General features: G+C 42.0%; 1 protein-coding gene across 4 annotated transcripts in view; it reads right to left on the minus strand.

Annotated features, from left to right (window-relative positions):
• TPD52 (tumor protein D52) overlaps positions 1-13,195 on the minus strand; it is a 230,081-nt gene that overhangs the window by 102,129 nt on the left and 114,757 nt on the right. Inside the window, exon 8 of one of the 4 annotated variants that reach the window (XM_032763351.2) lies at positions 1,931-2,906. The exons of the other annotated variants lie outside the window; for them this stretch is intronic. Coding sequence (XP_032619242.1) covers positions 2,753-2,906 — 154 coding nt within the window. The 3' untranslated portion in view covers positions 1,931-2,752. Of the gene's footprint in view, positions 1-1,930; positions 2,907-13,195 lie in introns of those variants that run through there. 4 annotated transcript variants of the gene reach the window in all.

Here is a 13,195-nt window from a genome sequence, read left to right on the forward strand (position 1 = left end):
CGGGGCATATTGGATATAGCCAGAGAACCTGGGAAGAGGAGCCAAATCCGGAAGGAACATAGTCGAGCATGTACTACAGATAGGGATCGGATAGCTCGAGTTACACCCATTGTACGGACACATTGGAGAAAGCAAAGGAGAACCCAATGAACACATTATAAATCACCAAGCAAAGCTTCGACGGTTCCAAACCAGGGATCGAGTAACGGTCCTGGTGCCCACAGCTGAAAGCAAGCTGTTGGCCCAGTGGCAGAGACCCTACGAAGTGATTGAAGCCGTGGGAGAGGTAAACATAAGGTGCGACAGCCAGCCCGCAGGAAACCTGAGCAAATTTACCACATATCTTCTAAAACCTTGGCATATCGAGAGGCAGCTTAGTCACCCAGGAGACCCTTCCCAGAAGGATAATTACACGAACAAGTGAGGATATCCCCGACTTGATGCCAAATCAAAAGGTTAGGCAGCCGACATGATTAATCGCAATCGAGATGTGTTCCTACAAAACCGGGCGGACGACTGAGACCTATCACCATATCCGCACGATCCCCGAGCCAAGGTAACACTGAGACCCTACCGAATCCCAGCAGCCAAAAGAGAGGAAATCAGGGCTGAAGTAAAGAAAATGTTAGAATTAGGCGTATTGAAGAATCCTACAGTCAGTGGTGCAGTCCAATAGTTCTAGTGCCTAAACCTGAGGTACCATGAGATTCTGCAATGACTTTCGCCGATGAAGAAGTATCCCAATTCGATGCATACCCCATACCACGCATCGACGAACTGGTTTGACCGACTGGGTAGTGCCGATTCTTGACTACATTGGATCTGACAAAAGGGTATTGGCAGATTCCCTGACCAAAGACGCTAAAGAAAAGACAGCGTTCTCCACCCGGAGGGCTATTCCAGTACACAGTCCTCCATTTTGGGCTACATGGGGCCCCAGTTACATTCGATCTCTACCTAAGCAGAAAGCTGCTCCCAAGAAAACAGAAGTATGCAGTAGTCGAGAGAGAATGCCTTGCTGTCAAAGGGGCCATGGAGACGCTGCGTTATTACCTCTTGAGCCATGCACCCTTCAGTGGATGCAGAGAAATAAGGAAAAGAATGCAAGGTCACCAGGTGGTCTCTCCCTCCAACCATTTCCAGTTCCGCATACGGCACCGGGCTGGATGCCACCACGGCAACGCTGAGTGGTCTTTCACGAGCACACTGCCTGGCGTCCCAAGTTGCCAACCCTATGGTGTTGAGCAGAGGGGCGGGATATGTGATGGGGCAAGGCCAGATGGCTACAGTAAAGTACTGAGCAAACAGTACGTTTAGCCCCCGGCTAAACAAATCCTAGTACCCTGGTAACCAAATGGCAGTTGCTCCAGGTTAATCAAGGCACCTGGAGCCAATTAAGACCTTTCTAGAAGGCAGTAGAGATAGCTACTTTAATTAGAAACCTGCAGCCAATCAAGGCAGGCTAATCAGGGCACCTGGCTTTAAAAAAGCTCACTCCAGTCAGGCAGAGAGGAGCCAGAGGAGAAGGAGCGTGTGTGAGGAGCTGGGAGCAAGAAGGCAAGGAGCTGAGAGTGAGAGTGTATACTGCTTGAGAATTGAGGACAAGCATTGTCAGACACCAGGAAGAAGGTCTGTGGTGAGGATAAAGAAGGTTCTGGAGGAGGCCATGGGAAGTAGCCCAGGGAGTTGTAGCTGTCCTGCAACTGTTACAGGAGGCACTATAGACAGCTGCGATCCACAGGGCCCTGGGCTGGAACCCGGAGTAGAGGGCGAGCCTGGGTTCCCCCCAAACCTCCCAACTCCTGATCAGACACAGGAGGAGCTGACTCAGACTGTGGGTTCCACAAAAAGGGAAGATCACTGATGTGAACAAATCCGCCAATAAGCGCAGGACCCACCAAGGTGGAGGAGGACCTTTGTCACATAGTGCACATGGCTTGAACTGCCACGGAATGTGCAATGTAGGAAAGTATTTGTATGAAAGCAGATATGTGCCTGCAAACGTACTCAGAATCTAATTTAGGAAACGTCATTCAGAATCTTAAACAGTAATTTTAAAAACACACTACCAAAAGAAATTTTGCAGTTCACGGTGTTATTCAAGACTGTTAATTACAGCTTTAGAATATTATCAGTTGGTATACTGGGTTCCTATAACATAGAAAAGTCCATGTATTTGAATTTTTGAACAAATACGGAGAAAATAAGTCAGTGCCTAGTACAACTTCTTGTATGAACTGATCTAATTCACAGGGAGGAGAATCTTTCAAGCCAAAGATTCCCTTATGATCAGTAAGGAAGAGGAACGTAAGGCCTTGTTTGCATGAGAAAGTTACACTGGTCTAGCTAAAGATGTTATTTTAAACCACTGCACACTTCTCTATGTGGCCACTCTTATTTGGGTTTAAGAGTGATTTATTCCTAACCAATTCCTAATTAATCTAAGTTAAGCCAAAATGAGTCTGATTTAAACTAAAATGAAAGTGTCCACACCTCCTTTTGCACTGGTTTAATTAACTTAGTTAAAAATCACACCTTTAAATAAACCAGTTCAACCCTCTCATGTAGATATGCCCATGCCCGGGTGGGGCATAAGTATATCTCAAGTATCTTGAACAATTTTCAGTTTATAATGGGCTGTCCTTTAGATAACTGACATTTCCAGACAGTCCTCTTGTCATTTCTGCCTCATGCAACTGCCATCTTGTATCTGGGAATCAAGTGGGAATGCTGCATCTTGCCAGGCACAGAATCACAATTTGTTTACAGAACTGTTCACCGGAAGAGAGAGCTTCATTTTGCTCTGTAGTGACTCCTTCAAACCAATTGCCAACAGCAGTCTCATTGTGCTCTGGAGGGAGCTAAAGCCAGTACTCAGCTGTGAGAATGGATATCTGATACAGGGCCTTTGAAAGGGACCCAAAAGAGGAAAGAGTGACACACAAAGGACTCCCGTTAGAAACATTAACTCCTTTAATATTATTTAACACAAAGTTGAACCAACAAATATTAATAAAAATCCTAAACAAAGACAATACCTTAGCAACAGATTGAATTAATTCTTGTCAAACTCAGTGTCACATCTCAGTGCAGCTTAAAGATTACCTGCACAAATTTTAAAGTAATTGGGCTTTGTGCCCATTTTCCTTCTTTACTATCCATGGAAAGGCCTAAAAAGTTTGGCTGTTTTTTGCTGTTTTTTACATGCTTGTTTTTACCTTAAATATTTGTACTTTAAATACCAGTTCTGGTATTTCCTGATCTTACCAGAGGACTTTGGTGTCAGATAAACTATACTATAAACTCTTTTAACTTAGTCAAAGGGACAGGGTGTTGAATCTTTCCTTAAGACATCCTTTCTCCAAATAGTTAGGTAGTCATTAAAGTTTAATAAGTGTTAAACACAAACAAAAAATATTTTTAACCACTATGCCTAAAAATCGCTTTCCAGCTCAACTGTTACTCTTTTGTTTTTTGTAGTGTCATAATTTCACTAATTCTACTGTCCTAGGAACAGATCTTCAGCTGGTGGAAATCACCACAGCAGCACTGGCTTCCAAGAGGCTAAGTGGATTTGCACCAGCTGAGGATCTGGCTGACAGACTTCCAAGCTTAACAGGACCTGACTAATATAAAAAGTAAGCAATTATAAACAAAGAACCTAAAACAAATAACAAGCCAATACTCTTTCTTGATAAAGCAAAAAGAAAAATGGCACAAGTCGATTCTTCTCCCCTCCTCCCATTTCATGTAACCTTTAAAATACTGGATGCTTCTTTGACAATCATGTCTTCATATAACAGTGAGATACCAAGTCAAGGTGTCTTGCTTACCCATTATGGTTTTAATTTCATGATAGTTGTGTATCTACTTAAATTTACCAAGCAGGAACAAATTACATTTGTTTCTCATTGTACCCAAATTGGTCCTTTCCCTACCTTTATGGCAGTACTTCAGAGTTACTCACACTAGGCTATTATGTGCCGATGTAGGAACACCAGTGATCAAATTAGGCACTTTTCTATGTAGAACAAATCTGTCAAGTCTCCAACCACTTAATTTAATAGACATCTTCAGAGCTTTTCAAAACAGTTCCTTCGGGATGTTTCAGGCCATTAATTCTCACCTAAGCTGGGTGGCTTGATTTTCAGTTCTTTAGCTAAAAATAAAGTGTTCCAAAATGCTAACAAAAGAAAATGGAAGATTTGCTTCTCTTCACAATCAAAATGTGTAACAAAGGGGGGGGGAGAGGGGGAGGGAAAAGCAGAGTGTTGTTTTTGTTAGAAAAGCTGTTCCATTTTTGACTATCAACTTACTTCACATTTCAATGTCCATAAATCATACCTACTTTCAGCGTGTCTCACCAAGTACTACCAGCAACATGCATCTCTGCTGGCTGCTATTGTTTTTTAAATGCTGACAGAAATATGGCAGCAGTGACCACACACAGACTGCAGTGTTGAGTAAGGTGATATTCTAATAGTACTGAGTGGCTTTTAAAACATGAAGTTTAAAAAAAAAACAAAAAAAAATGAATTTAGCTTTCACTCATAGTAAGCTTTTCCCAATGGAGCAGCAAGTCCTTTCCTTTCCCTCCCTCCCTCTCTTTTCCACAATGAAAAATCCTAAAAAGATTAGACAAGTTGCGTAAACAAAATATACTGATGTGGAGCATGCTGCTAGAAGTACTTTCATCCAATCAGGATAATCACCATAATCTAGTCATTGTTCTGACCTACTCATTTCCTTCAGTACCTCTGCCCTTGACTTTTGAAAATATTTCTGATGGAAAAGTCTCTGCCATTATGTATAATCTGTCCCCTCCCCATCCACACAAAATTGCTCATTTCTATAATAAACCTCCACTGTCATGAGGTTTATAAATCAGCCTCAAAAATTCCCTCAAGACTGAGACTTGTAAAGATCTGACTGTAGGATGGAGTTTTCAGGTGGAGGTAAGGGACGAGTGAATTCCTAAATTGCACATTTGCTGCAAAACACCATTTTCTGTTTGTGCTTTCAGGTGCTTAACACTAAGCTGAGATTTTCAAAGCTGCCTAATGAGAACTGGGTGCCCCAATCCCCTAGGCCACTTTGAAAAGGTCATTCTTTAATATTCTTGTTTCTCAAAATGAATTTCTTATGCCCTTGTTTCATGACTGGAGCATTGCCTCTAAATATGCTGATGATAAATTACAAAATAGGAAGGCAGTGTTAGCCCTAGAGGAGCCAAAGTGCATCTTCAGGGATTTTTCTGGGACGAGGAGGGATAGTTAAAATTAGTTTTATTATGTCCCACTAAGGTCTGATCCCAAGTGGTGCTTCATGCCAAAACTCCCATGGATGACCCTTCCCCTCTCAATTTTAGCAAATACTGATGCATGACTAAATTGAACTGCAAATGCTTTCAAAGCAACTATATATGATCTTTAATTCTCAACATATAACATCAATCAGGCAGACCACTTTACCAGCCAGTACTTTCTTAATATAATAAAGCAACCTGAAAAGAACAGTCAATCATATAGTTGTGCTGGATTCGTATTTCCAAGGTTGTTAAGTCTAGCAATTATATCCTGAGTCTTTGCAATATTTGGTATTTTTCTTAAAGCCCGAACCCCAGGAATCTTGTTATTACATGAGAATCTCCGCTTTAATTTTTAATTTTTTTTAAAGTGCCTAGCCTTCAAATTTGAGAAAATTAGCTTGAAAACGTGAACCTGAAAGACTCAGAGGCTAGAAGGGAGGGATAGCTCAGTGGCTTAAGCACTGGCCTTCTAAACCCAGGGCTGTGAGTTCAATCCTTGAGGGGGGCCACTTAGGGATCTGGGGCAATAATGTGGCTGCTAGTGAACGGCAGGGGGCCTGGACTTAACCATGACACTTTAAGTTGAGGTCCCTTCCAGTTACTAGGAATAGCGATATAAGTATGGAGATAATACATACCTACTAAGAACACAAGAGATTTTACCTTAACACCCACACATCATCACAAATTTAAGAACAATCTCAGAGTTTGAGCATTTCTGGATGATAATACTGCATCTCTAGATAGTATAACTTGCGGATGCAGAGGGGTCCTCATGTCATCTTCAATCTCTTTTTGACGCCCACCTATAATTGTTTCCATAGGGACGGCTATAATTTTTTAACTACTTATATAGTTATCTGTGATACAGCACATCGCCGAGGGCCATAGAGTGTTAGCAGGGGCCTTATTCCTGCCAAGGGGAGAAGGTTGTATGATTATACTATGACGGCACTCTGAACACAACATAACCTACGCATCGGTTAGACAGACCGCACTTACACAGCCACTGAACTCCAGTCATGGAATAAACCCCTGCCTTCAGTAAAGACAGGGTGGGTAGTTGAAGGGAAAGGTTGGATTGAAGAGTGCAATTGCTAGAGAGAAGAGTTTGTCCAGAGAGAATATGAAAGGTTGGGAAGGGAGTGCTGACGGCGGACTGGAAGCCCAAGAAACCTATGGTAAGGGGCACCAGGCTTGTATAAGAGAGGCGAGAAGCCCTTCACAGGCTGTACGGGTATGGGAGGGAAGTACACCCGGGGAAGAAACGCTAGTACAACAGTGGTTCACTGACCACACCCAGGGCCCATGGATAGGACTGGAGTAGAGGGAGTGGCCCAGTGTCCCTCCCTCTCCACTCCCCTCCTCCAAGGACACTAGGGGAGTGATTAAGAACTGGTTCAGAGGCAAGCAATATCGCCCTGAACCTACCCCAGAGAAGAGAAAGCGCGAGACCCAGAGAACAGTACCAGCAATTTGCCACAGTATGTATGTATAAAGAAAGAAAGAGAGAATTTTTCTTATTGTAGGATATATTCATATGGGCCCTCAGAGAATATGTATGTATATGAAGATTCATCATTCGTATTTCATCCAAAATAGAACCAATGCATTTTTAGTTCCAGAAACTGAAGAGTCTATTTAGCAACTCTATGTCCCTAATGTTTAAAACAACTCCAGATACAAATAGAAGTGCCCTCAGACAATTGTACACCTTTTGTATTATTACCTCCTCACCAGTCATCCAGGATTCACAAATCCTTTAAAGCACTTTCCCGCCAAATCCCTCCAAAACTATTATCTCAGGCTGCACCCAGAATGGTTAGGTGGAATCTTAAGTAGGTGGTTTTAATTATAGTAGTTAGAATATTTCAGTATGACAAAAGTTCTCATTAAAAGTGAGTTACAAGGTTATTGGTTTTTTTAATACAAAAAAAAAAAAGACTCCCTCCACAGACTGCACATATTGATTTAAATTAGATCTGTTCATACATTTTTAATCAGAACGTTAAAATCTATTCTCCTTCCTATTTACTTGCCAGATCCTGAGTTTAGAATTCCAGCTTCTGCAACTACGGAGGTCCAACACCTGAAACACACCAGGAAACACAGTGCTTCCTGCTCACATTAATGTTTGGGTATATTTTAGTCAAAATATTCAGACCTAATGTGCTAGCCAAATAAACCTTTTGATAAATATGAATAACCATGACGTAAGGGCAATCATGCTTTTCTGTGTGGTGACACAGTGCTTACAGACTGTGGCCCTGGATCAAAAGGAGCCAAGGACAACTTATGGACCTCTTTGTTCTCCAAGAGCTGTTTCTCCAACACTCTCTCCCCCACATGCAGGATGTCATGTGGCCTTACAGTGCAAAAACTGTGCTTGCACAGCCGTCACAAGCTCTCTCAATATGACAAACACTACACTAGTGTAAAATGTCCAATTATTTTCTCCTTTCTGCCTATGCTGCATCAAACATAGTGCCAGGAGTGAAAAGAAGTGATTTGCAGGGTAACTTGCTCTGCTGTGAGACTGATGCGAGAGATGTGATATGTACTCAATATTCATTATTGTTCTGGTCCATCATTAGTGCAAATCAATTGCACTTTGATCACCCATATACTGCAGTATGTTATTTCATCAACTAAAGCTTAAAGTATCAACTATCAGTTATGTAAAATTTAAGACATATTCCAAAAAATATTTACAGACCTAAAGGCTCCAGGAACTGTGGAAGTACAGTCCTTGTGTATTACTGAATCACACACACACACACACACACACACACACACACAAAAAACCCCCACACCTCTATTTGTGGCTGAAAATAACTATTTCAGAATGACATACAATGGGTGACAAAAAAAGTCACAACTGTAAAGTAACCAACCAAATAATAAGCTATGTGTACAGGGGAAAAATATTATAATTTTGAAAAGACACACTGCTATAAATAAAGTTTGCAGTTATTTGCTGTAGTGTACAGATTAAGTCTGCAGTCAGAGGGCTTCTCTGAAAGTATGGTATAGAAAGAAAAGATGAAATTGTTTGATAGCAGACACAGTGGCACCACATGCATTGTTTGGGCTACACAGCTTTGTGAAAAAGGGAGTTCATACCACCTCCTTGGATTTAGCCTTCTTTAATTTAAACAATGACTCTTCCTTTTAAAGTTGCAATGTTGGTATGTGGGAACGGGACAACAAGACCAGCAACACTTAACATTTCTCCCTTGAATTTGGACAAAGTTTGTGATCAAGAGATGGACTGGAGTGCCAGAAAGCATGTTTGCTGATCAACAGTGGCAACCATCTCCGTCCTCTGAGGATTTCAACATGACATTCTTGCAATTTTAATCAGAGAGAGACTACATTTTTCACAGCATGGAGACTAACTGTCTGATTATGGTTTTCCTTAAAAGATGTAGAGCAAAGGAGAATCAGACTTTTTTTTTTTTTTTAAACTTTAGCAAACATTACCAGTGTATAAACACACAATGGGCCAAAGTCAGCCCTGATGTCTCATTGGGGAAGAATATGGTCCAAAGTACCTAACGCTGACTGGAGGAAGACTTCTACTGTGTGAAAATCAGTACTAAGATTTCTACTATTTGGTTGCCTGTATGCCATTACAGAGAAAGAAACTGATACATGATGGTTGCACTTAGGGTGACCAGATGTCCCGATTTTATATGGATAGTCCCAATGTTGGGGTCTTTTTCTTATATAGGCTCCTATTCCCACCCCCCAGTCTCAATTTTTCACATCTGCTGTCTGGTCACCATAGCTGCACCAGGCTAACCGCAAACCTGAGCCAGTTAAAAAAAAAAACAGACTTATGCACACAGATATATTTATACAACAGGCACAGACCTTTTCCTCTACACGTTTTTCTAAGCAATAAGATATCACCTGCTAATTAGATGTTTCATGCACAAGCAGGTGCAGGATTCAAACTCTACTGATGATGCGAGGTTGCTACTGTTGCACATAATAGAATTTTTTTTTAATATTTTCCTTTAAAAATGAGGAAATTACATACAGGAATCTTGTGAAAATACATTTAGGTTGTAGAGTCAAACATTCAAAAAAGTTAGGAAATGCCAGACTATAGATTGCCTGTGCAACCTTAACTCTGCCCCTTGTCTGTGTGCACTGATATGTGATTGTATACTATGTCCTCCCCAGGACGCTGACTCCTCATTCACTGCATAGGATAGATGATCCTCAGAGAATGAGGCTGCTATTCAAAATGTTTATCCTTATTCAGTTATTGGCTCCTGCCTGCCTTACTGCACACCATCCAAAGCCTGCAATGAATGCAGAATTATTCACTCTTTATGGTCTTTCACTTATCACCCTGATGTCTTAGTGTCTCACAGACATTAATGAATTTGTTTCCTCTTCAGGATAACGGAGTGGCAGAGTCAGAATTGGAACTCAAGATTTCTTGATTCCCAATCTTGTGCTCATTCCTTCAGACCACACTGCCTTATAGCCAGAGGTGCTGAGCATACACAACTCTAGCTGACTTCGGCTGCATTTGCAAGTGCTCAGCACTTCAGCAAGTTATGCCCTGGTGTCTCAGGTTGGGCAACCAGAAATTGGGGAACATGCCCTTAGTGTCCACCTGTCAATTTTAGTTTTAAGTGACTTGCTGAGCATCACGTAGTAACTCTGCAGCAAAGGCAGGGATAGAACTGAGGTCCTTTTGGAGTGTTCACCTGTCTTAAGCAGAAGATCATCTTCCCTCTTACTGTTCTCTACTTCTGCAGCAAATGAAGCAAGGATCCTACAAACAATCTCATTGACTACATAATCCTAATTTATTCCATGATTGTCTCCCATCCTGTGTACTGCATGAGGCAGAAGTCTTGTGGAAAAAATATATGATCATGTAATTAAAGATTGTATCATAATGCATATGCACAAGAGGACCAAATTAGGGTTGCACGAGCAAATTTAATTCTGACATTTCTTAACTTTTAAATGCTTTAGTTTGCAACTAGAATAGAAGCACTTGTGGCACCTTAGAGACTAACAAATTTATTGTAGCATAAGCTTTGGTGGGCTACAGCTCACTTCACTGGATTCATGTAGTGGAAAATACAAAAGGAAGATGTGTATAAACACACAGGGAACATGAAACAATGGGTGTTACCATACACATTATAAGGAGAGTGATCAGTTAAGGTGAGCAGTTATCAGCAGGAGAGAAAAATAACTGTTTGTAGTGGTAATGAAAATGGCCCATTTCCAGCACTTGACAAGGAGATAAGGAACTGGGGGGGGGGGGCAGGGGAAATAAGCATGGGGAAATAGTTTTACTCTGTGTTAGGGTATGGCTACATTGGAGATGTGCAGCGCTGGGAGTTACAGCTGTGGTCGTACAGCTGTGTAGGAACAGCACTGCAGTGTGGCCACACTGACAGCTACCAGCGCTGCAGTGTGGCCACATTTGCAGCATTTGCAGCGCTGTTGGGAGTGGTGCATTGTGGGCAGCATCCCCAAGCGTTCAAGTGGCTGCAACATGCTTTTCCAAAAGAGGGGGGGGTGGGGGTGGAGTGTGACAAGGGAGCGTCCGGAGAACAGAGAGAGCGGATTTTTGGAGCAGACACTGTGAGCTCCCGCCTTGCAAATTCTGCCCATTTCCCCCACCCTCTCCTCAATCAACTCTAAATGTAAAAAGGCTTCCGACCAGATAAGCAGTTCTCCGACGGACTCCCTCCCTCCCCGCGCCTGTGCTGTTTGCTCCTCAAGCAAACAGCGTGAATCTATTCTTAATGCCTCTGGCTTGTGCTCGCTCGCGGGAGCAAAGAGCAGCTGTGTTGGTACATTGCTCCCCGGGGAGTACTTCCGGTTTGTTTGTAGAGCAGGAATCTGGGATACCTCTTAATACCCTGAGTGCCAATACAGCACGCTGGTGAGTGTCACACTGATGAGCAGCGTGGATTCGCTACACCCAGTAGCAGGACCAGGAGTAACAGCCAGCGCGCGGCCAAGGGAGTTGCACGCTGGCTGAGCTTTGTAAGTGCTGGAACACCGAGTAGTGCAGCGCTGTAACTCCCCTCACCAGCGCTGCAACTTGCAAGTGTAGCCAAGCCCTAATGGCCCATCCATATCTATCTATCTTCCTTCTGTATTTTCCACAACATGCATCCGATGAAGTGAGCTGTAGCCCACGAAAGCTTATGTTACAATAAATCTGTTAATCTCTAAGGTGCCACTAGTAGTCCTGTTCTTTTTGCAGATACAGACTAACACGGCTTCTACTCTGAAACCTTAGTTTGCAACTGTAACTTTCTTTTAATATGGAGTTTTTGGCATGTAATATATAATTTTGAGTGTATGTACAAAAGCATGCAGAGGATTTATAAGTTGAATTTTACTTAATTCTTGACAATGAGGTAGCGCTTAGTTTAACTCTTTTTTTTTTAAACTGAAATAGCTGTTTAGGTTCCAAATGATCACTTAAACATCTTTTAGTTATACAATTGTTATCAGTTAGTAAATGAAAACAAACTAAAGTGCACTGTAAATATATTTTAGGAAACAAATAATATTTAAGTTGTCTAATGAGAAGGCCTAATTTTAATATTAGTATTCTGTTAAGCTTTAGATGTTAATCCTTTCCATTTCCAGGTATTTTTCCTGTGATTTATCAAAATGATTATAAATATAGATAGAATATTAACCTTTGTCTTTGCAGAAAAGCGTCATGATGGGATAAAATCAGCAGGTGCTTCTCCATTGACTTCCCTGGAACTCCTCCTGCTTACACCACAACTGCATTTGGCCCAGTGTATTACTTTATAAGTGATTTGGTCTCTTATGTGTGTGTTCTGGCTTTGGTTCTGTTCAATATCTTCACCAATGATTTAGATAATGGCACAGAGAGTACACTTATAAAGTTTGTGGATGATACCAAGCTGGGAGGGGTTGCAAGTGCTTTGAAGGATAGGATTTAAAAATTAAAAACAATTTGGGCAAACTGGAGAAATGGCTTTAAATTGCAGCAATGGCGGTTTAGGTTGGACATTAGGAAAAACTTTTTAACTATCAGAGTGGTTAAGTCCTGGAATAAATTGCCTAGGGAGGTTGTGGAATCTCCACCATGGAGATTTTTAAGAGCAGGTTCAGACAAACACCTGTCAGGGATGGTCTAAATCGGTGGTCCCCCTGGGTGGTGGGTGCCAGATGACGAGCCACTGAGGACCATGGCCAGTGGACAAGCATCCTCCGAAATGCTGCCAAGAAGCGGCAACGTCAAGAGGTGTTGCCGCTTTTCAGCGGCGACGCCTCTTGATGACACTGCTTTTCGGCAGCATTTCAGCAGATGTTTGTCCGCTGGCCAGTATGCGGGCGCACATAGATGTCCCGGCGGGTGTCATGGCACCCGTGGGCACTGCGATGGAGACCCCTGGTCTAGATAATACTTAGTCCTGCCTTAAGTGCAGGAAGACCTCTGGACTAAATGACTGCTTGATGTCCCTTCCCTTCCCTTCCCGCTTGATGTCCCTTCCAGTACCACGACTCTATGATTGTGAATTTAATTCCACTTTGAGAAAGCCACCTTTGTGGCCACAGACAATAGGATCTTGTCTTGTAAGTCCAAACTGAAATTTTAAACAAACAAAGACAACTTAGACATTCTGGGTTTTCAGCAAGAAATGATCCCAATAATAAAAATGAAAATAAGTAACTTTAAAAAGAAGCCAGCAGCAGAAGCATTTAAAAATAGTATTTCTTTACAAGCCAGCTGGCAATTCCCCGCCTGCCCTTCCCCCCACCAAGCATTTCAATGTGTATGCAGATTGTTTTTGTTGGTTTCTGACACTAAAAGGGAAATGAACTATTGTAAGACAAACAAACAAAAACAAGATC

This window comes from Chelonoidis abingdonii, chromosome 2 (genome assembly GCF_003597395.2).
Source record: "Chelonoidis abingdonii isolate Lonesome George chromosome 2, CheloAbing_2.0, whole genome shotgun sequence".
NCBI classification, from domain to species: Eukaryota; Metazoa; Chordata; order Testudines; family Testudinidae; genus Chelonoidis; species Chelonoidis abingdonii.